The following is a 23,359-nucleotide window of genomic DNA, read 5'->3' on the forward strand; positions in this document are numbered from 1 at the left end:
GATATTATATCTCAGCTCATTAGGCTCTCAAATCATTCATAATTGTCTAGGAAATATATATAGATTATTGTCTTCACCATCAATGAATCAGAAAAGAGCACAGTAAACATAAGAAACGTACAACTTAAATAAAAATTGATACTTTTGCCTTCCCATACTTAAACCACAACGTTAAACCTGAGTTTAAGTTAAACCTGACTTCAGAATACGGGCCTATATATTCATGACCGTAGCTTTTTTTTAGGCGCGTCCTCTTTCAAGTTATTGTGCTGATTGTGCTTTAATGCAATAATTGTTATTATTTAACATGACATATTATAAATTAATTCCATATTGTACATTCATTTGTTGACGTGCTCATTCTCCTGGTGGGCTCCTTCGATATCGATTCCAGCAAAGTTTGGCACCGTTGAGGAGAACAACCGTGACATCTACAGCCGCAATAATCACAAATGCTATATCGTAAGACTCTGTGAGGTCGTACAGACGCCCTGCAGAATAGAAGGAATATTCATTATATTTCAAAAATGTTAGAATTAAGGTCAGTTTCCAAACAAAAAAACCTGACGAGACTGCACAGAAATAGACCTGGTCACGGAGGATTGTCTATTGTTACTGGATGTGCTGTGACAATGCTTAACACCCCCACTAACAATAGAATAATCCTCCATAGCCAGGTCCCTGCGCACGGATAACTTACTTTATTTAAAAAAAAGACCATTTTGTTATTTTTTTGAAATAAAATGATTATAAAGATGGGCAACAGCTTTACTGTAATATCTAGAAAATAAATTAAACTAGAATCGTTCATCAGAATATCAAGGATTTTATTTTTGTAACACATTTACGTGAAAACACCAAGCACTGACACGTACCCCCTTTATAAAAAGAAAATTGTAGATTAATATGAAAACGAAATAAAGGGTATTTTCAGCCATGAATATGAATGATAATCAAATCGACCCATTTTGAAATAAAACGTAAGCTATATTCTTAAGTTTTTGCATTTAAGTTTGTGTTTAGACAATTGGAACTTACCAATGACTGCTCCTGATATCGGAAAGCTTAGTCCCACACCAATGAAAAACATGGACACACCAGCCTTATAATAGCTTTCGCCCACAACAAGGTATATCGACTGTATCTGTGACGTCACTTTGGCTCCCATTAATAAGCCAAAACAGGCGGATAGTGTCACAACAAAATTAAAGGTTTCCGCGACGTAATTGGTCCAGAATGCAGCTGCCGAGAGGAGAAAGATAAGTGAGTACCAGAGATCAAACCTGATCCCTGGCAATGACCAAAGGAAGCCTATTCCTAGACGACCGATGAAGTTGGCGACACCACCTGTGACAGACACAAGCACTGCTTCTTGTGGGGAAAGACCCTTGGCTAATGCGTTTGGGATCTCGTATGAAATCCAAGTGTTGTAAGAATAGAAGAACAAAAACCCTTCGATAAAGCAAAGGACCATTAATGGCCGATCTTTAAAGACGCTGAACCCCAGTAAACGCAGGGTTTTAAAAAGGCAGTTTGGACATGTTGCTGACTTGATTTCGGTTTCAGACCCGCTCTCCACAATGTATCCAGTCACAACAGAAGCTTGAGATTCGGTATAGCTATATGAATCGTCTTGGATCACCGTAAATTGGTCCTGCCCGTCTGCGTCCGAGCGTCCTTTTCCGCCTTCCTGATCATTAACGCTTGCATATTCTTCGTCGTCGATTTCCAAATCAACATTAGTTAGAACCACGTCTTCACCTTCAGATACATTCTTGCCATCATCAACCTTGCTCCGTAATGGTTCCAAAAGGGCACCAATGGCCACTATATGGCAGTTCAACCCAGCTAGGATTAAGAGAGAACCCCTCCAGCCGTACCAACGGAGGAGGTTCTCAAATAACCAGGGTACCGTGATGATCCCAGCGCTTCCTCCTGAGAGAATCGTTCCTGTAGCTATTGGTAGACGATCGGGAAAATAATCCTTGGGGCATGTGCTTGTTGGAAGAATGACGAAGATTTTGCCTATACCTGTTGAAACAATTTAATGTAATACATTGGTAAGGAATCATTATAAGGCCAATCGATTGCGACTGAACACGTGTAGCACAGGCAATAACCCATTACAAACATAAAACAATTATGATCCAACATTTTTTCTCAAATGTAATGACCCACTACAAGCCCAAACAATTATGATCGAACACTTGCTTCATATGTAATGACCTATTACAGGCCCAAACAATCATGATCGAATACTGAGGCCTACTGTCGAAAATCGGAAATGTTTTGTATTCATATTTTCTGCGGTCATGGCACTCGCCATGACTAGAAAACATGATTTGAAGAATGATTGTCTGTTTAGTGTTATTTGGTTAAAATAGGTTATGTGTTTTATCAGGTAACAAAAGATATTGCCGATGTCGAGATTGCTGCCGACCAGATAAGCCCAACTCTACATGAAATAAGGGGGTTGGGGCGGGCTCTATTAAAAAGAAAAAAGAAGTCGCTTGCTATTAATAAAGTCGAATTCCACAGATCCTAGATCTGGTAATTATACTTACCATACGTTACATAGGCAGCCGAAAACTGGAAACTTGTTTGAGCAAGGGATGAAATTAGAAGTCCCATGCTCGAAATCGTTCCACCAAACATAACCAGCTGTCGAACCGAGAATCGCCGAAGCAGAAGGATATTGAAAAATCCTGCATGGATATACAATAAAATTAAATTATCATGATTTATCAATTTATTTCGAAATTAAAGTGATCAGTATACTGCAACCCTGACTAGCTAGAGTCATAGTTTTTTTTAAATTGTGCTTTGCCCGCTTGTGGTGTTTAAGCCAAGACCGGTAAGCTGGCGAAACGGAAAAAAATCAGTTCCAACAAGCGCTGTGAAAATCCACTGTTTAAGCCTACTGATGTTTAAGGGGTATCAAATCTAATTGGTAACTAACTTTTGTCAAATATGTCTAATTCTATCAAAGGATCACTAAATATCAATAAAAAACGGTGAGTGTTTATCAATTTGCCCCCTCCATGAGAAAGCTGAGGTTGTTTTAAAAAGAGATATTTTGGTTACCACAGAAATATGCAAGACTGAAGGATAGTCCTAGATTGGAGCCTATGTAGGCAGCACTGACATCAAATTCTCTGGTGAGATCGTTGATAATTAGTGAGACCGCTCTCACTATACCGTTTTCGAAGAAGGAGACAAAAAATACAGCAACCAGGATGACCCATCGCTTTGAACCTTTGGTGATGTCTTTAGTGCGCTTGCGCTTCTGGTGTCCATGTCCTGGGATGTCAGAATTATCATGAGCTGGTTGATCTAGAGAGTGAAAAACAAACAAATATGGAAACTTGTTGATTTTCGTAATAATCATATATATATAGTGTAAAGAAATGGATGAAGAGAACAATGGTAGGCGTAGCTTCAATCAAGGTTCCCCAGAGCTATCTACCCTTTTGGAAAAATTGGTGATGCCGACAAAGGAAATTTTAATTGGTGTCGAAAATCTGTCTATCTGACGGTCAATTGGATCAGGCTCGCCCTAACCATTAACCCGTCTCTGTGGTCTAGTGGTTAAGGCACCGGCGTTCAAAGCTGGGGTCCCGGGTTCGATTCCCGGCAGAGACATTTTTTCGGCATCACCAATTTTTCCAAAAGGGTAGATAGCTCTGGGGAACCTTGATTGAAGCTACGCCTACCATTGTTCTCTTCATCCATTTCTTTACACAATATTTAAAATAAAAGAGTTGACAAAGCTGAAAGCTGTTGTACATGTATAGCCTCACACACACACACACACACACACACACACACATATATATATATATATATATACTGCGAAAACGCCGGTGTTCACACCAGCCTGGCATACCACAGAGGCGTTGAAAAAATCAAACAGATATTGGTTGAACACTAATTGGTGTTGCTTTAATGTCAAATTGGTGTTGGCCTATCGCCAAGCCGGTGTTGTTTCTCCACCTCTCTGGTGTGGACCGATATAGATACAAGGTTGGTGTTAAAATAACACCAGCGTTTTTTGCAGTGTATGATAGAACCTTGATGAAAACGTACAATGCATGAAAACGTTCATTAGTTATATGAAGACATAAGTGGGGAAATGAAAAAAAGTAATTAAATCGGAAAAAACAACCTCGCATTCTCCATATACTCAGGATTTCGCATCGAAGAAAAATAAGTGCTAAAAGAGACAAACTTGTATCAAAAATATCGAAACAAATCTTGAAATAACCCAAAGAAGATGTCAAGTATAAGATATCCTTTTCTTTTCAAAGCCATATTGTATAGAACGATACATGGATGGCGTTGAATGTGTGAACAACTACTTCGACAGCTCTGGGCTGATTTGTTTTATTTTACTTCCAATATCACCTGTATCTTAATTATATTCCGGATTTTAACAGTTCATGAACTTTGCCTTGGTATTCCAGTCCTCATTCATTTTCTGTTTTTTGAGGACATTGGAGAGACCAGCATAATGTATAATGCCTCGTGACCTACACTCGCAATCGAACCCTAAGACCAATGAGCCTTTAGCGCCGTGGCCGAGTGGTCTAAGGCACCTCGCTATACATGCAAAGTCCGAGGTTCGATCCCCGGTGGCGGCACCTATGCCCGTGAGCAAGGCATTTAATCTACATTGCTCTTTCATCCTGCTTTCAAATAAATGGAAATGCTATGTACATTATTGGAAATTAGGTGTGCACTTGTTAAAAAAATAGCGAAGCCACGCTCCTGGTACCCGCAAAAAAAGAACAGCGACTGATAGTTCCTATAATGCCCATGGGTATCACCTATGGATGTGAACAAAAACATGGAATCGTTCAAAAAAAAGCTGGGCTATCTTACAGCGGATATTGTGGGTATCAAAACGAAGGTAAAGGCATGGTCAAACCGCCCGAGCGTTGTTGGAGCGGTCGTGGAGCGGAGCGGAAAAAAACATCACCGCTCGTTCCCGTTCACCATTTTCGATTTCTATTGTTCTTTTTTTGTTTTCGATTTTTTCCCCCAATTTTGTGAGCGAAAATCGGCCCTCTTTCCCTACCGCTCCATGACCGCTCCAACAACGCTCGGGCGGTGTGACCATGCCTTAAATGACATAGAAGTAGCTGTTGAGTTCAATGGGGAAAAAGTTATCAAGATCGAGAAGGTTATTATCTTGAAATTTACGACCAACCAGTCTCGAATTGCTGACCTACAAAATGATCTCACTTCATTGGAGATGTATAACCGCCTTTTGAAGCTACATTTCAATTCAATTCAATTCATTTATTTTCTCTTTCAATCTTTTTACATTGACAATGATAGTTCAATATACATATTTACAAAATATAACATTTAAATCAGTTTTTATAATACAATAATACTATGAAATCGAAAGAGAAGGAGACCAACTAAAAAGCAGAGCTTGTAGGGTGAAGGTCCCCTTTCATAAGTACATTTTATGAATAAGAATAAGATAAAAAAGAGAATAAACAATTTCTATATATATGTAATAAGAAATGAACAAATAAAAATAAATAAATAATAAAAATAAATGAATAAGTATACACTGTATACAGAAATCATAAAACGATTAAACATATATACAAGAAGAAATTAATAAACATATTTACATGTTAAGTTCTGAATTACATTACTTTATGAAGAACCGATAATCTAATATGAATTCAGAAGATATTTTTTAAGCTTTCCTTTGAAATTTTGTATTGAATTACATTGTATAATATCATTTGAAAAAAGAATTCCATAATTTTAGAACAATAAAAACAAATGTCTTCTGTGCAAAAGATGTTCTAGTTAGAGGTAAATGAAAGGAACTCGCCTGGCGAGTGAAGTGCTTATGGATTGTATCCTTTTTTACAAACATATCATTAAAAGGTAATAGTAATTGTTTATTGATAAACTTGCACATTAACTGTCCGAGTTGAAAAGAATATAAATCTTTAACCTTCAAGACTTTATTTCTCAAAAACAGAATATTTGTATGTGCCCTGAATTCTGCATGATTAATAATACGAATTACTCTTTTTTGTAGAATAAAAAGTCTATTAATTTGAGAATTCGCTGCGTTACCCCATGCAACAACTCCATAATTCAAGTAAGGTAAAATTAAGGTTGAATACAATGATAACAAAATATAATGGGGTAAGAAGGAACTTAATTTTCTAATGACACCAATGTTGCGAGCAATGATTTTACAAATATTATCAATATGTGCTTTCCAAGAAAGTTTTTCGTCAATGATCAGTCCCAAAAATTTAGTAGATCGCACTCTTTGAATGACAGTATCATTTGAAATTACATCTTTTGGTACAGTCGTAATCTTGTTGCTAAATAACTTTAATAACTAGTCTGATCGTATCAATGCTTTGCACTAGGGTGTCTTTCCCTCACTGTTTTAATCGTCTGCATACACTCAATGTTGGGTGTTTGCATCACCGTTTGTTCAACTTTTGTTAAAATTACTGTTGCGATAATATGGGAGGTTTTCATTGTCAAATTTGCCTTCTCCCCGGGGGCCACTTCCATTGACGAGTGGATGCCATGCGCGACCACGCGAAAAAGCACCTTAAAGAAGTATTTTCCATATTCTGAAAATGCACATCTTAACAGGTATTGGCATATGAAACACTAATCTTATCAAATATTGGAAACAAAACGATACTACTGGAAATATCCCCTGAATTGAACTCCTAAACAAGTACAGCGATATTTTAATTGTTATGTCACCGACGTCGGTCGTCGGTTTTACCTTTTGCCTACATCAATAGTACGGCCCCACTTCCCACACCTCGCGCAATTCGTACTCTAAACACGTAGTGTTGACTATTGGGGCAGAAAGTACATCTTTTTATAAGAATTTTAAGTCTTTTTATAGCCTCGCAAATTTAACCCTAAACACATAGCTTTCCTAGCGAAATAGATACCCCTTTTTCATAATTTTATTGTTTTTGACGCCCTTTATTACAGTAAGTACGTAACGTGCCCTATCTTGAAAAAGACATCCTTTTTACGTGGTTTTTGGGGGTCGCGGATGGTTTCCACTCGTCCATTTGTGTTGTTTCCATCAACCTCTCTCTCTCTTTCCTCCGCTAAGGTCGGAGATCAACGGCGCCGTTGGAAGGGCCGCTATTCATTTAAGGCTCTAGTAGATGCAATCATGAACAGGGGCGGATCCAGGATTTTGAAATAGGGGGGGGGGGGGCCAGCGGCGAGGGAGCGAAGCGACCGAGCGGGGGGAGGGTGTGGGAGGGGGGATACCCCCCTCCGACGGCAAGGACTTTTTCAAAAAATCATGTCCAAAAGTCGTATTTTGAGAGCACCTTTAGAAGAAAAATGCACACTTAAATCACTGTAACTTCATGAATAAAAGACACATACTGACTCATTTAGGAGCTGGTTTCCAGGCACACACCGTATAAGCGGTCATTCAAAACATACATTCGGCAAAGGCTCTTCACTTGCTTGCATCGTGTGATTGAAACGTCAAATTTAAATGATACGAAACTGAGACTTGTAATCGATAAGTTCCGAATAATCCATTCTGTTTATTGTCATTTGTGTATTTAAATTGTGTGTTTCAAACGAGAATTGTTTAGTCGTATGGCAACATGCATAAAATTTGGTTCTTTTTTCCCCAAAATGCACAGTAAATTGTTACAAACTACAGAAAAAACGACATCATCTTCTGGTAATGAACCTTTTCCCATGTATTATTTTCAAATCATCTTCAATAATCCAGTCATTCTGCACAACCTCAAAGTAATATAATGCTTCTTAAGGGGATTCTCATCATTTTTATTGTTTACGTTCAAAGTCTCTCATCGCGTTGCCATCTTAACTTATGACCAGCCAGGATGAAATTGTATTTATATTTATTTTAACATAAGATAATCAATTTTTACGAAGCACTTGTTAAAACTATGCCACAAATGATTAAATAAGGTCAATGATAAAATGCTAGAAAATACATGTAAGGAGCTTTGATATCCAGTCCATAATTGTATAAGTTATAACTATCAGTGGCAGAAAATGTAAAATAAACCGAGGTCGTCTTCGGTATACAGAGTTCAGAAGGCATTTTGTAAGCTTTTCATTTATGAAATTACAACTTGTTTAGACCATGAATTCATATAGGCTTCCAATTTGATGTTTTTTCTACATGTTGAATCAATGTATACTAGCTTTCCAACCAACAAAGTAAATGTTGTAAACTGTATTGATTGCCTTCTGTTGGGCAAAGCTATTCCTGCCAAGTTTGAGCTTAATTATGACTTTTATTTTTTTAAGATGAAAATATGGAAAGTTTATTTATGGCAAGACAAACGAAGAACAGACGAAATAGTGGAATTTAATTACTCACACTATAATAAAAAGGGATATACTTTTAAAGCTCTGCACTATAGATCCCGTTTGCTGCCTGTGCAAGTCTCGAGGTTCTGTGGGCATAGCCACAAAATATTATATACGTTTTTCGTAAGTGAAATACTTCAGTAAATAATTTAATAACGAATATCACACCCAAATGTATTTCTATGACATGCATGATTAATTCAAGGAAGTTTTGCCGTACAATGCATTATCACGTATAAAGCGCGATTGGAGGAATGTTATGAGAATGTCCCGCTTTAGATTTAATACCGTATCCTCCCATTTTGTCATAATTATATTGTGTTAAGATACTGCATACTTAACTAGTTCATCATCATTACAATGTTGTGATTGCTTTCAGCTAGGTTTGTGTCTGTTCAGTGGTGATTTTTTTTTTGCGTAATCGCTGGTACAAATTTAGTTTCTGAAAAAGAGATAATGATTTTTTTTTCATATGGTGTAGCGGTAAATAGTTATTTAGTCTGCAGACTTCTATTTCATTTATTCATACCATCTTAGAGAAAATTGTGACTTTTTTTGGTCTGGGTTGCAAGATAATGGTTTTGCATTAGGGTTACGGAATAGGAATAACGTTTAGGACTTACAAATCGGCCCGTGGGTTTAGGAAAATGGGGGATTTTACGCTTGTAAAACATGAAGAAGGACCACTGAATGTGTACTAAGCGCCAACTGTCAACAAACCAATGAACCATGCCCGATGACCAATGTTTTGATGTTTCTGGTGCACTTTATGTATTAAAACTATATTTTTTCGATTTTGCTGGCAATTTTTTTAAAGATATATTGTAATCAGCAAACCTATAGATTATCAAACATTAAAAATGGGATAAGGGGGGGGGGGGTTAATGTCACAATTTCTACTTTTTAACAATACGCAATGTGTCCTCGGGACGTTTTTCCCCAGCACGAAAGTATTTTTATTCTCCCCCAACCCCCAACCCCCCCCCCCGGCACATAAATTTTCGCTCCTTACGCTGACATATAGCTGCCTATACACAGCAAACGCGGAGTGGGGTCAAATGGTGATTGAGAATATACAATTTTGCTCCTTGATAATTCGTTGGAATGATTGCTTCGGCGAAACTTAGTTGGGGCGCCCTGGATAATATGCCTCTGAATCTACCAGAAAATGCAAAAGTTAGTTTACATTAAATACAAATATGTCTGACCTATACATTTCAGTGAAAACGTACATGACCAAGGCAGAATGATAATGCTGCGCACGTGGCGCCCGAGATAGGGCTTCATCTTTGAGTGAAGAATAATCTCGGGGATAGACATTATCATTCGCATCGTTGACACTTTCTCTCGCGATCTGTTACTTACAATTTACATGTATTTGCCATAAAGACGGACAAACGCATGTTACAAAAAACACAAAATTTCGGGAAAAAATGATATCCAATCCAACATCTTCACACTGGTCACCGCACTGCAACTCCCGATTACAAGTGGTGCAACTTTCCAACCAATCGACTTGCGCTCCCTGGAATTCCGGAATTTACATATTGCAATACAGTATGACAGAGGTGCATTTGTGCGAACACAAAGGCCATGAGCGTAAGTTAAAATATAGTTTTGACTAGATCTAGCCCTTGAAATTGACTACATTGTACCAATCCAGTAAATATATCCATCAAAAAAAAAAAAAAATCCGGCGAAAATAGGGGGGGGGGGGGGGGGGGCGCGCGCCCGGGGCGCCCCCCTCTGGATCCGCCACTGATGAAGTACGTTTTGACGAGTTGTGTGGAGGTTGCGTAAGTAGTATAGAATAAGCGTATGTAATTGGGCTTTTATGTTGCTGCTAATACGCCCCGGAGGTAGAAAAAGGACCGACTCTACAAAAAGAGCAGGGGTAGATTCAAAGCATGGTCCAAACTGCTTGGTGTTGGGATTAGCCTGAACCCGCTGGATTGTGTGAGCTACACAATTTGATTTCAACCTTAAAGGGGAATCCAGCCTTGGCCATAAAAATGTTGTGTTGGGAAGAAGAAAAATGAATTAAACAGAATGGCGAAAGTTTGAAAGAAATCGGACAAGCGATAAGATTATAGCTGCTTTAAAATTGAGATCACTAATAGTATGTAGATTTCAAATTGGCAACTGGGTAAGTAAATTATGACAAGGGGCAAGGACAACTTTCCCATAGGCCATGTACTTTATTATCAGGGATTTGTGGTTTTCTCCTAAGTACCTATTTCCCTGGGCAGGCGCGCCGGAACACTTTCAGTTTTTTTTTTTTTTTTTTTGGGGGGGGCAAAATCCCGAAGGGGGCACAATATTTTTGACAGCGTGAGTTACCGAAACGATTAAGCGGGAGAGGGCGTGGGACCTCCCCCCCACGGTAAGGACTTTGTGTAAAAATGGAGTTTAAAAGTTACGTTTCTAAGAAAATTCAAAAATAAATTTCTTGAGAATTAAACATAGAATTCACTACGAAAGACTATTCTCAGAGTTTATGAGAACCTATGAAATCTACGCGCAAAACGATCGCTTAATTCGGAATGTGGTTTTCGTGTCTGATCAATTAAATTACGTAATACGCTTATATTGACTCAAAATACCAGAAATTGCATTTTTCATGCAATATCCTTTCATAAATATTTACTTATGTACATTTACATACACGGACGACGCGAGAGAGCACAATTATCATAAGTTTCAAGGAGTGCATTACGCAGAAGAAGCGTAACAACAGAAACAAAATACATTCTAATGAATGTCTTCTTAAATTCAAAATGGCGGCTGTTCTGACGTGGCAGACGACGATAAGCGCTTAAATACCCTTTCTATTTAAATCATTTCTGACCTCAGCATTGGAGAGAGTCCCTGATTATCCATACATAGGCAAAACGTTTCATATTTTGTAACTGGAGGAAAAAGAAATATGACCTGCTTAATTATTGTCTAACAATTTAAAACTTTTCTGAAAATTTAAAACATTACTCGATTTATGTGTTTCCTTTGGCATGTTTTTTATGGCTGGGAAGCACTTTTGGATGACCCCTTCAAAATCTTCTTTTTTCTTTACATATTTTCTGGGGAAAATGTGACCATAACTAGGAAATGATGAATATCAAATTCCTGGAAATATTCATTGGTAAATAATCATGAACTAACAAACTACGGCAGTTCATAATGTACATTATGTAACATTATTAAGAAGAAAACAATTACATTCCAACAGCGGATGTGGTTGACGGTACACCATGTGGAGTTTTCGAAAAAAAAAGTGGATAGAGGAAGAAGTGAAATTGATAGGAGAAAGTAGACAGTTGATAGTCGAGTAATGTTTTGTTCAAATGAGCGTAGTCCTGATAAAGACAGTATACCAGAAAAGATTGAAGAAGAGGCTTGATTAGTTGATAGATGAGTACTCCTGCTCTGCACTCCATTCGCCGAATCAAGCTAGCATCTTCTCATTTATCCAATAAGCAACTACTCAATCCTCTATAACTCTTTAACCTTTTTAGTTTTACATTTTCAGATTCCATATGTTGCTCGAGTAACTAGCGTTCACGCGCGTTGGTGATATCGGGGGGGGGGGGGGGGGGGGCTTTCATGAAAGGCCGGGGAGCGTTTCATGAAAGGACTTGTAGGACGTTTTATCCGACAGTTACTATGGTAACAATGCTTCTCAACCAATCAGAATACAGGAAAGTTGTTAGATCTTACAACTTGTCGGACGAAAATATTGATGAAACACCACCCCGGTCTGAGCGTTTCTGGGCGACCGCGCGTTTGTTAGCCGACACAGCCAGCATGCAAATTTGCCATTCGGTTTTAGTCTGAAATGTATTCATTAATACTAATAGGCCCCCATTCCACAGAACGGAGACCATTGAAAGACCACTGAAAGACTTAAAATTGGTGAGGTCTTACAGCGGTCTTCAAGATCAGTGAAATTTGTCGTCTCTGTGGAATGGCTCAGAAAGACCCCTCAAAGAACTCTGAAAGAATGTTGGATATTTCTTGTCGTACTGGTCTTAGACTAGTCCTCTCGAGATCTTTCAGAGATTTTTATGCAATAAGTGATCTTTCAGAATTCTTTCCATGGACTTTGCCTGGTCTTTCAATGATCTCTCCGGAGTCTTACAGTGATCTCCTCAAAAATCTTGAGAGACTGCTGAAAGATCAATGAAAGACTATGAAGACCTTTGAAAGTTCATCGAAAGACCACTGAAAGACAATTTTCCTGTAAGACCGTTGTAAGACTGTTTTGAACCGTTTCAAAAAGTTTTGGAGCCCATGAAGACCACGAAGACCACTGAAAGATAGGTCAGGACTCGTGTAAGACCTCAAAGACCATTGTAGGTTCATTGAGAGACCTCTGAAAGATCAACCAAAATTCATGGTCTTTCAAAGGTCTTTCAGCGGTCTTGTTCTCTGTGGAATGGGGGTTTATCACACTGTAATAAGATGGAAAAGGGCTTATCAAAGGTATGTTTCACAGAGGGACATGTTCGTCAAAAGACGCAAGGCTTGTTATGATGTGTAATTGCCCCGTTAGGGGCGAAATTTTTTTCATTTTTGACAAAAGAAATGACAATTCTTAAGCAGAAAAGTGCCTTCATCGTTTACTTTTGTCCTTAAATAATATCATTTTTCTACTTTTAGGGGGGCACATTGGGGGGGGGGGGGGGGCAAAATCTCGTTTTGCCCCCCAAAAATTTTCTTTGGGGGGCAAGTGCCCCCCCTGCCCCCCCCCCCGCTTCCGGCGCCCTTGTCCCTGGGGCAGTAATCTAAATATAATCCTGGTAGTATATTGTTTTATGTCCTCATGAAAGAAAAATATAATTTGAAATAAAACTTTAGGGAAAAATGACATTTTAGCTATAATATGTATTGGAGTACATGGAAGAGTAGTCCTTGCCTTACATCACTATGACATCCCATATGCGGCCAATTTGAAGTCTCCATGGGTATAGTGATTACCAATATTTACAACTTTTAAAAATTCATAACTTTCCTGTTGTCTGTCCAATATTGTTCAAACTTTTACCTATTAACTTGTCTGATTCTTCTTTTTTTTATAAAAACAAGTCTTTATTTGGGTTGGATTCCCCTTTAACATTTTTGTAATCGTACATGTCTGTTATCGCAGTTTCCAAAACAGGTTATACCTCGGTCACATTTGCTCTACAGTGGCCGTATGGCGAGTCAAAAACAGCTGTTTTAACATTTTTGTGTGAGCTACATAATTGGTTTGGATAAAATGAATAAAATTATTGTTTCCGACTCGCCGTACGGTCGCCGTAGAGCAAATGTGACCGAGGTTTTAACCTGGATACATGACCCTTGCCGCAAATACCTTTTCTAATGAGGTCTATTATCGTCAGAATATCCAAAAGTCGTTAGCAATTTCACTCTCCAGGCTCTTACATTCCACAATACTCTTGTTCAGATGTAAATTTCAATTACCGGTATGATGTTACGATCCAATGCATTTATTGAATCCAATTAGGCTAAGTTTCATTTACATGCTCAGTATGAGGATTTCCTTTATTTGCCCGGCACTTTGATTTCATGTTTTTGTTAGTCAAAGCTGATGCACAAAGACCAATGGTTTCGATTAGTATCTGTACCCAATGTGCATGAATAACAAATCCCGGGTGACCCCCTTTTTTGTAACAAAAAAAAAATAAATGAGCCCGGAGTCCGTTCGTCACACTTGTACGCGCACGCCATCAGACACACCCACTATGAACATACACTCGCACCTGCACGCACCTTTTACCCAAATCGGTTTGGACGGCTAATTCTACGGCCTACTATGAACCTGGATGACATTTTGAATAACGCAGTGTGTTACATCGGATCCACATGTAGATATTACACTGCCCACGAATTTAACACACTGTTTAATATAACCAATAACTTCTGAAGTCGGGTTTAAATTAATTCCTGGTTTAAAGTTGTGGTTTAACTATGGAGAGCCGATTTGGACACAAATCCCTAACAGTACACATCCAATTTATTAACGCAGACGACACTCAAACTACCTGGGAATGATAAATGAACTATATAGAGGTATTTTTCTTCAATATCAATACAAAAGGATATAAAATATTTAACATAAGAAATATACAATGTGAAAAGAATTTTTGAATTTTTGGCTCCCCATAATTTTAGCATAGAGTTAGACCATGGTCTAAGTTAAACCTGACTTCAGAATACGGGCCATGGACTTTAGCGTAATGCACATTAACATCAAAAGCTTGCAAAGGAGTTTTGACACATTCAGTGAGTTTTATTCCGTACTCAATGCATTTCCCTTTTCTGTAATCGCCATGTCAGAAACATGGTGACACTGTTCACATTTCGCATAGCATTTTCAATATTGATAATTATACATTCAAATTTAGTGATCGCAAACGTGAAATGGGAGGTGGAAGCTTTTTGCATTCACAGTGATTTACATTTCGAAATAAGAAGTGATATTCAACTTCAAGGTATAGAATCTATTTTCATAGAAATAATCGATAATAAAAAAAATGAAATGGTCGGTGTAATAGCAATGCCAACTTGTTTGTTGATAAATTGGAATCTTGCCTCCAAATTATTTCCAATGGAAACAAGGATACTTTTTTCATGGCCGATTTCAACATCGATATATCTATGCCTTACACTACACTGGGCCAACAGTTTATCAATATATTTTCATCATTTTCTTTTAAATCTTTCGAATAACAAGAACAATACACACACAACTCTTGATAATATATTTTCCAATGTATGTCTTTTAAATAATAACAATAACGACGGAATAATTTCCTATGACATTTCAGATCATTTACCCATATATCGAGATGATAAACATTTACCAAAACAACAAAAAGAAGCCAAACGTAACATAGAATCTATGAAAACCGAAATGAGTAAAAGAGGGCTGGGAAGATGTTTACAGAGAAGACAAAGTCAATCGTATGAAATAATTTTAAATAAACTTCTTCCCTACTATGGTAAAAATGTACTTTTGACAAGAATCACCCCCAGAAAAACCAACCATGGACCTTGCATCCGAAATTCCATCTAATGCTAATGACGTTTCAAATTATTTGGGTAAGTATAACCTTGCCGAACATTCTTTATTTTATAATCCTACTTCTATTCATGAAATTTTGGAAATTGTTCGATCTTTTAAATATACTAAATATAGTGGCCATGTCGGTATCAGCATACATTTACTTTAAAAGTTTTTTTGGCTTCTCCGCTATTATATATTTTCAATTTATCTCTCTCAAATAGAATTTTCCCTGATCATTTCAAACTTGCAAAATGATTCCTATTTACAAAAAAGAAGACCCTTGCCTAATTTCTATCTACCGTCCCATTTCATTACTACCCAGCATATCCAAAATACTTGAATAAAAATCGTTTATAACAGACTGTATTCCTTTCTTTACACAAATAAACTATTGATTCCCAATCAATACGACTTTAATTAGAAAAAAACATTGATCTGACTATGCAATCTTACAATTAAAGGAAAAAATCAGATTCACTTTCCAAAAAAGAGCACACGTTTGGGGGTTCTATGGATCTATCGAAGGCTTTTGATACTGTGGATCACCATATCATATTGGGTAAATTAAAGGTCAAGTCCATCCCAGACAATTGTTGATTTTGAATCGATAGAGAAAAATCAAACAAACATAAGGCTGCAAATTTCATCGAACTCGGATGTAAAATAAGAAAGTTATGACATTTTTAAAGTTTCGCTTATTTTTCACAAAACAGTTATATGCAAATGAGAGAGTCGATGATGTCCATCACTCACTATTTCTTTTGTTTTCTTTTATTGTTTGAATAATACAATATAAGAATTTTTACAGATTTGTAAATAAGGATGAACTTAACTTAAACATAAACTGTTAAAATAATGGTAATTCCACATGTTTAGGGAGAAATAAAAATTTGTTGCACTTGACAAGGAGGAGAAAATTAGAATATTTCATATTTCATATAATAAAAAAAAAATAAATGGCGAGGAGGTGATGTCATCAGTCTGCCAATTTGCATACCGACCAGGATGTGTATATAACTTTTTTGTGAAATAAAGCGAAACTTTAAAATGTCATAACTTTCTTATTTTACATCCGATTTTGATGAAGTTTTCAGTGTTTTGGTTGTTGGATTTTTCTCCTTTTTTCAAATCAACTTTTTGTTGGGGGTGGACAAGTCCTTTAAAGACTTTGGAATCAGAGTTTTTTTTTTATTTATCCAACTAATGGCAATACGTGTGTTGTAATTCTAAATCATCCAAAGCTTTTACCGTTAAGTGTGGAGTACTACAGGGCTTCATCGTAGGTCCTTTGTTATTCTTTATTCATATGAATAATATTATTAATGCATCACCTTTATTTACATATGTTTATTTTGCAGATGAAACTAATGCATTTCATTCTCACAAAAAACTTAGACTTGCTTGTAACAATACCCAATCACGAATTAAAAAACTGTTCATGTGGTTTAAATCGAATAAACTCTCCTCAAACATTAACAAAACAAATTTTAGATACGTTCAACACATTAATTCTAAACATATATTTCGTGTTTCCATTACCATCAATAACAAACGTCTCGTTGAAAAACAAGAAACAACATTTTTAGGGGTATTAATTTATTCTAATTTAACTTGGAACAGCCACATTCATAATGTTGACACACTAGTTGCCAGAGGTATTGGTAATTATATTATATAAACTGAAATATTGTCTTCCCTAAAGATCACCATTTATGTTGAATAATTCTTTTATTTTATTACATATATCATATTGCAATATTTCGTGGGGTAATAGCAATGAAATGAAAATGGACTCTATTTTGCGCCTCCCAAAAAAAAGGCTGTCCATATTTGCTCTCACTTACAATATCTAGCGCGTACTGATCCTATTTTCAGAACTTCAAAACATTTAACCCTATCTAGGCCGGGGGGCCTCGGAGGCCCTCCCTCAACGAATCGCGCGATATTTTCGCCGTGCGAATTTTTTTTACCGCGCCGCTCGCTGAGTTTTTACTTTCAAGTCGTGCGCAACTTTTGAGACCAATTTTGCGTCACCCGGGTATGTGGTTCCGAAATTACGCAACATTATGTAAGTGCATGTCAGACCGAAAATTGCTCAAAAACGTGATTTCGTGTACAAAGTCAATGCAAATTGTGTTTTCAACCAAATTTCATAAATGTATGATTATTTCTAGTTTTGCTAGTCTATTAAATGTATTCATTTTTTTGCTTCTTATGATCACAGAAGAGTCCCCAAAAAATTTCATTGAAAAAACAATGAAAAACAAAAGGTAAAAAAAACAACAAAGAAATACATAAGAAATTGCAAAATACAATATAATACATAAGAAAATGATTTGATATCACAATTTTTTTCATGTACTCTTGCTAAGGACACCACAAAGAGTTTCTATACCAAAAATTAGTACATTTGGAGCTTTATTTAGGGAGTTAGAGGAAAAAGTATGATTTCGCATACTAATTACGCATAAATTAGCATAATCACTTAATAGCGATTCGCATGAAATAAATTTCTATACAATCTTGTAGATTATGTCCCAGGCAACCCGTGTGCCAATTTTCGGCGCGATCGCGCGGTCGACGGCCATAGGAACTCCCAAAATACCCCGGCCTAGATATGGTTAAAGGAAACGATATTCTACTCTCCAAACTGCCGCCTTCATGTACACTGTAAGAAAATTTATCCTTAAAATAAAGGAAGTTCCTGCAGCAGAGTCTCGCGAACACCTGTAATCTTACCGAATTGCTTAATCTTACAGGAAATTGGTATTTGGTGTATGGAATTTTACAAATTTCCTTGAATAAAACACCCTTTTCCCCTTTTTAAACAGACTTGTTCTGTTAAATTGCAGAAAAATTCCTGTTTTATGAATTTACAGAATGATTCTGGTATTGCTTTCTGCAAAATCTTCTGTTTATTTTCTGTAAAATCACGTTTTTTTTTAAACAGTGTACAAATTCCCCACTGATACTATACCTACATCCTTCCAAAACATTTTTACTTACAAAAGCGACATTCATTCATATCCTACACGTCACTCCTCAGATTTTCATTAAACAAACTCGAAAATAATGTTAGAACAGAAAACAATAAGACACATGGCCAATATATCATAATATGTATGTATATATAGAACGGTTTACCCAATCATATTAAAATCGCTGCTTCTATCTTTACTTTTATAGCTTCTTTGAAAAAAACCCGCTTGTATTCAGATATTTATAATCTCTCGCACCTACTAGCACACACTTCATTTTTCAATCTATAGTTTTATTACTCTTTTGATGATTTGTGACATTAAATTTTTGTTTTTCTTTCAGACCCAACAACTTTGAAAGGTTTCCATGTAGCCGTTCCATTTTTGGCTGCTATAAGTTCAAGCAAAATTTTGCTCATATAGTTTGACACTGCATTTCCCCCCTTTACACTAAGGTGGCTCGCCACTACTGTGTATTTATGTTTAACTCTATTGTCACTTTGTAATATGTACTTTATGATATATGTTCGTGCATTGTAAATTTATCTTGTATATTAAATCCAATAAATGCAGAAAATCTTGCAAAAATAAGGCGTTGGAGATTTATAAGAAAATATTTGATTTTTTTGTAAATAAAAATTGTCAATTGTAGATGTCACTTTATAAATAAATATCAAAGTGGTATGCAGTATGTTTTTTTTTTTTACGAAATCCTATACAGCAAATGTAAAAGATATCCAGGAGGCCCCAGGGGCCCGCCCTGCCTATTTGCTAAGCATAAAGAAAAAGAGGGGAAAGAAAAAACGAGGAAGACGGGTTAATAAAAAAGGTGAGGGGAAGACTTGGAAAAAAATATTTTCTGTCACTATTTAAAATTTTCACTCGCGCTTCGCGCTCACATAGCATGTTCGATGAGATACATATCTTGCTCAATAGGCTGATATGGAGCTTAAAATATCAAGTCTTGAAGTCAATATACAAAAAATATTTCAGCTCGGACATCGAGCGTTCATTATTTTGTTTGAATTACAAATTGATTTTACAAAAGTGCTCTGTAAATATTCCGTCTGAGTCAGGTATGAGTAGGCCTATCAACAGTGTCGGCTCGCGCTCCGCATTATTTGATTTGTCAAGTACATATTCCTATCATGTATTCCATAAAGTTCTCAAAATATCCATTTTCAGGTTTGATCAAAGGGTTTGATTGTCAAAACGTAACTGCTAGCACGGCGCGTGCGCATTTTGATTGGCGAGATATGTATATCGCTCTCAAAAAAAAACAAAACAAAAACTACTACTTAAAATCCCTTTTAATAAAAGTTGATCAAAAATTGCGCTCGTATTGTTAAAAAGATACTAACCCATGCATCCTATGCATACGAGCAAAAGTGCTTGAAACTTCAAATTTTCAGGCCTTAATCAACAAATTTCGCGCTCTCATTTGGCTCATTAGATTAATAAAGAAGATAATAACATTTTCCTAAATTGCTTATATTTAAAATGTGTCTAATTCTGAATGGAATCTCGTCTACTTTCATCATTCGCTTAGGAAGAGGAATAGGAAGATAGTCACCATTTTCATATGATGACAAAATGTCCGTAGAATGTCTCGGTCCTAGGTCTAAATGATAAAAAAAAGTATCAGCTTGCACTTCGCATCATTTATTAGGTGCGACCCATCTTCACTTCACAATTTTCTTACACAGGGTTTTTAAAATATTGTTTAAATTGACCCTTTTTCAGAATGGAATATAAAATATTTTCAGTTCGCGGTTCGCGCTCGTTTTTTTTATTTCCATGATAAAAAGAATGTATTAAGAGTGATTTAGAACCTAAAACACGCGCACTCATGTTTATGGATATACGCAGCATATTCTTTATTCAAAACATGCTTAAATCATCCAGTTTCAGATCGGACATTTTTTTGCTCACGCTTCGCGCTCGCATTATCAATGTAGGAAGATACCAATTACTCATCCTTTTCATGATTTACAAAATGTCTCGTTTATAGGTCTAGCTCTCATTTATGTTCTGTTCGCACTTCGCCCTAGCATATACCGATTCTGTTCAGGATTATAATAAGTGCCTAGAATGTCCATTATTTTAGGTTGGGTCTGTCAAACATTTCAGCTCGCGCTTCACGCTCGCATTATCTGACTGTTTAAATATGCATCGTCCCATTTCGATCAGAACTAAATTTGTTGATGATGACCTTTTTTTTTTTTTTTTGCTTGTCAATTTATTTTCCTACGTCCCCCCTAAGAATTTTTGGGTTGAGAACCTTTTTTTTTTTTGCTTGTCAATTTTTTTTTTCTTGTCCCCTCCTAAAATTTTTTGCTTCCGCCGCCAATGCCTGCACGCACCTTTTACCCAAATTGGTTTGGACGGCTGTTTCTACGGCCTACTTTGAATCTGGATGACATTTTGAATAACGCAGTGTGTTACATCGGATCCACATGTAGATATTACACTGCCCACGAATTTAACACTGTTTAATATAACCAAAATCTTCTGAAGTCGGGTTTAAATTAATTCCTGGTTTAAAGTTGTGGTTTAACTATGAAAAGCCGATTTGGACACAAATCCCTAACAGTACACATCCAATTAATTAACTCAGACGACACTCAAACTACCTGGGAATGATAAATGAACTATATTGAGGTATTTTTCTTCAATATCAATACAAAAGGAAATAAAATATTTAACATAAGAAATATACAATGTGAAAAGAATTTTTGAATATTTGGCTCCCCATAATTTTAGCATAGAGTTAGACCATGGTCTAAGTTAAACCTGACTTCAGAATACGGGCCATGGACTTTAGCGTAATGCACATTAAGGTTATACCCAAATAATTTGAAACGTCATTAGCATTAGATGGAATTTTGGATGCAAGGTCCATGGTTGGTTTTTCTGGGGGGAGGGGGGGGGGGGGGTTGATTCTTGTCAGAAGTACATTTTTGCCATAGTAGGGAAAAAGTTTATTTAAAATTATTTCATACGATTGACTTTGTCTTCTCTGTAAACATCTTCCCAGCCCTCTTCTACTCATTTTAGTTTTCAGAGATACTTTGTTACGTTTAGCTTCTTTTTGTTGTTTTGGTAAAAGTTTATCATCTAGATATATGGGTAAATGATCTGAAATGTCACAGGAAATTATTCCGTCGTTATTGTTATTATTTAAAAGACATACATTGGAAAATATATTATCAAGAATTGTGTGTGTATTGTACTTGTCATTCGAAAGATTTCAAAGAAAATGATAAAAATATATTGATAAACTGTTGGCCCAGTGTAGTGTAAGGCATAGATATATCGGTGTTGAAATCGGCCATGAGAAAAGTATCCTTTTACTCATCCTTTTCATGATTTACAAAATGTCTGTTTATAGGTCTAGCTCTCATTTATGTTCCGTTCGCGCTTCGCCCTAGCATATACCGATTCTGTTCATGATTATAATAAGTGCCTAGAATGTCCATTATTTCAGGTCGGGTCTGTCAAACATTTCAGCTCGCGCTTCACGCTCGCATTATTTGACTGTTTAAATATGCATCATCTTTATGGCTAACGGCAAACTGTCCTTGACAGGTCCCATTTCGATCAGAACTAGAACGTATATTAAAAATTTCTGCTCGCGCTTCGCGCTCATATAAGTATTTAGTTACATACAAATCATGTTCAGGATCACAAACAATGTCAAGAATGTTCAATTTTCAGGACAAATTTTAGCATTATAATTTGTATCATTCATTTTGTTATGCGCGGCAGGATATATTATTTTACTATTTAGCTGCGCAATATAAATGCTCTTTTATTATTATTATCATAATAATAATAATAATAGTAATAATAATAATAATAATAATGGTGCATCATCATTATTATTATTACTATTATTATTATTATCATTGTGGGGTGCAATTTTGAGGGTTTCACAGATTTGGTCGACAAATGGAACAGTCTTTTATAATATGTTAATGGCATGAATATATCAGACAGTTCTCTTACCCATATTTGATCCAACAAAATTCCACTTCGTGATATATCAATGCTGCTGGAGTTCAGTCGAATACACCAAATTTGGAAAGGAGACCCAAACTTGGGGCTATGTACGCCAATGTGACTAGTGAATGTGACATTGTTCTTGAAAGGGATGTGCCTATCATGAACTCTAAGACGGTCACAGACCAGTAGCTTTGAGAGATTTCATGAGTCTGATTTCTTTAGAATGCCAAATGCGTAACAAACACCTATTATTCAGGAATAGTTACCCGAGTCAAAACAAGAAGTTTTGTGATAGAGAATTTACATTAGAAGGGTATTGAATCTGGCTTTATTTGGCGTGAGAATGTTTTTCCTTTTCAAATTGCTTACAATCAAAATCTGGTATATTCAGAATCTGAATAGGGACGTGTACTTTATCAACATTCAACACCACTCTGAACTTGTTTACACCATGTTGCTTTAATAGGTCGACAAACAAAAACACGTGAAACAAAGGCTTCTACATGATTCAGTGTGTTTGTTCTTATAGATCCGATATCAGTAAATTCAATCCAATATCTGTTTCAGTACATTTTAATGAATCCGTATAGATAATCCAATCCCATTAATCCGAGAGCTTTTATGATTTCAACAAATTCGATATTGATTAATCTCGATAGATCCGTGAAAACTGTGGAGTCCACGATAAAGAAAAAGAATCATATATACCCAGAAGCGTCGATCGGGGGGGGGGGCGATCGCCCCACCAATGAAAATATTGGGGGGGCAAACATATCATTTTGCCCCCCCCCAATAATTCCGGATATACCAAAAAAAAAGAAGATTGTAATGTTCAGCAAGCGAGAGTAAGATACACAACTCGTTCTTTATTTAAAATCGTGTTCAAAATGTCCGCTTTTCAGATTGGAATTTAAAAATTTTG

General features: G+C 36.5%; 1 protein-coding gene across 1 annotated transcript; it reads right to left on the bottom strand.

Moving 5' to 3' along the window:
- Nucleotides 1-171: 171 nt before the first annotated feature.
- Nucleotides 172-22,632, bottom strand: LOC121424224 (monocarboxylate transporter 7-like). Its single transcript, XM_041619832.1, has 5 exons — nucleotides 22,441-22,632; nucleotides 3,085-3,333; nucleotides 2,565-2,705; nucleotides 1,039-2,031; nucleotides 172-491 (listed from the first exon to the last, which is right to left on the bottom strand). The coding sequence occupies exons 1-5, from the start codon at nucleotides 22,442-22,444 to the stop codon at nucleotides 358-360; spliced, it is 1,521 nt and encodes a 506-aa protein (XP_041475766.1). The 5' UTR covers nucleotides 22,445-22,632; the 3' UTR covers nucleotides 172-357.
- Nucleotides 22,633-23,359: the final 727 nt, after the last annotated feature.

This window comes from Lytechinus variegatus, chromosome 11 (genome assembly GCF_018143015.1).
Source record: "Lytechinus variegatus isolate NC3 chromosome 11, Lvar_3.0, whole genome shotgun sequence".
NCBI lineage: Eukaryota > Metazoa > Echinodermata > Echinoidea > Temnopleuroida > Toxopneustidae > Lytechinus > Lytechinus variegatus.

Coding starts and splice junctions, on each gene's coding strand:
- LOC121424224 (XM_041619832.1), bottom strand. Junction 2,706..3,084: donor CAGTCTTGCATATTTCTGTG/GTAACCAAAATA, acceptor ATATCCATGCAG/GATTTTTCAATATCCTTCTG. Junction 2,032..2,564: donor GGCTGCCTATGTAACGTATG/GTAAGTATAATT, acceptor TTGTTTCAACAG/GTATAGGCAAAATCTTCGTC.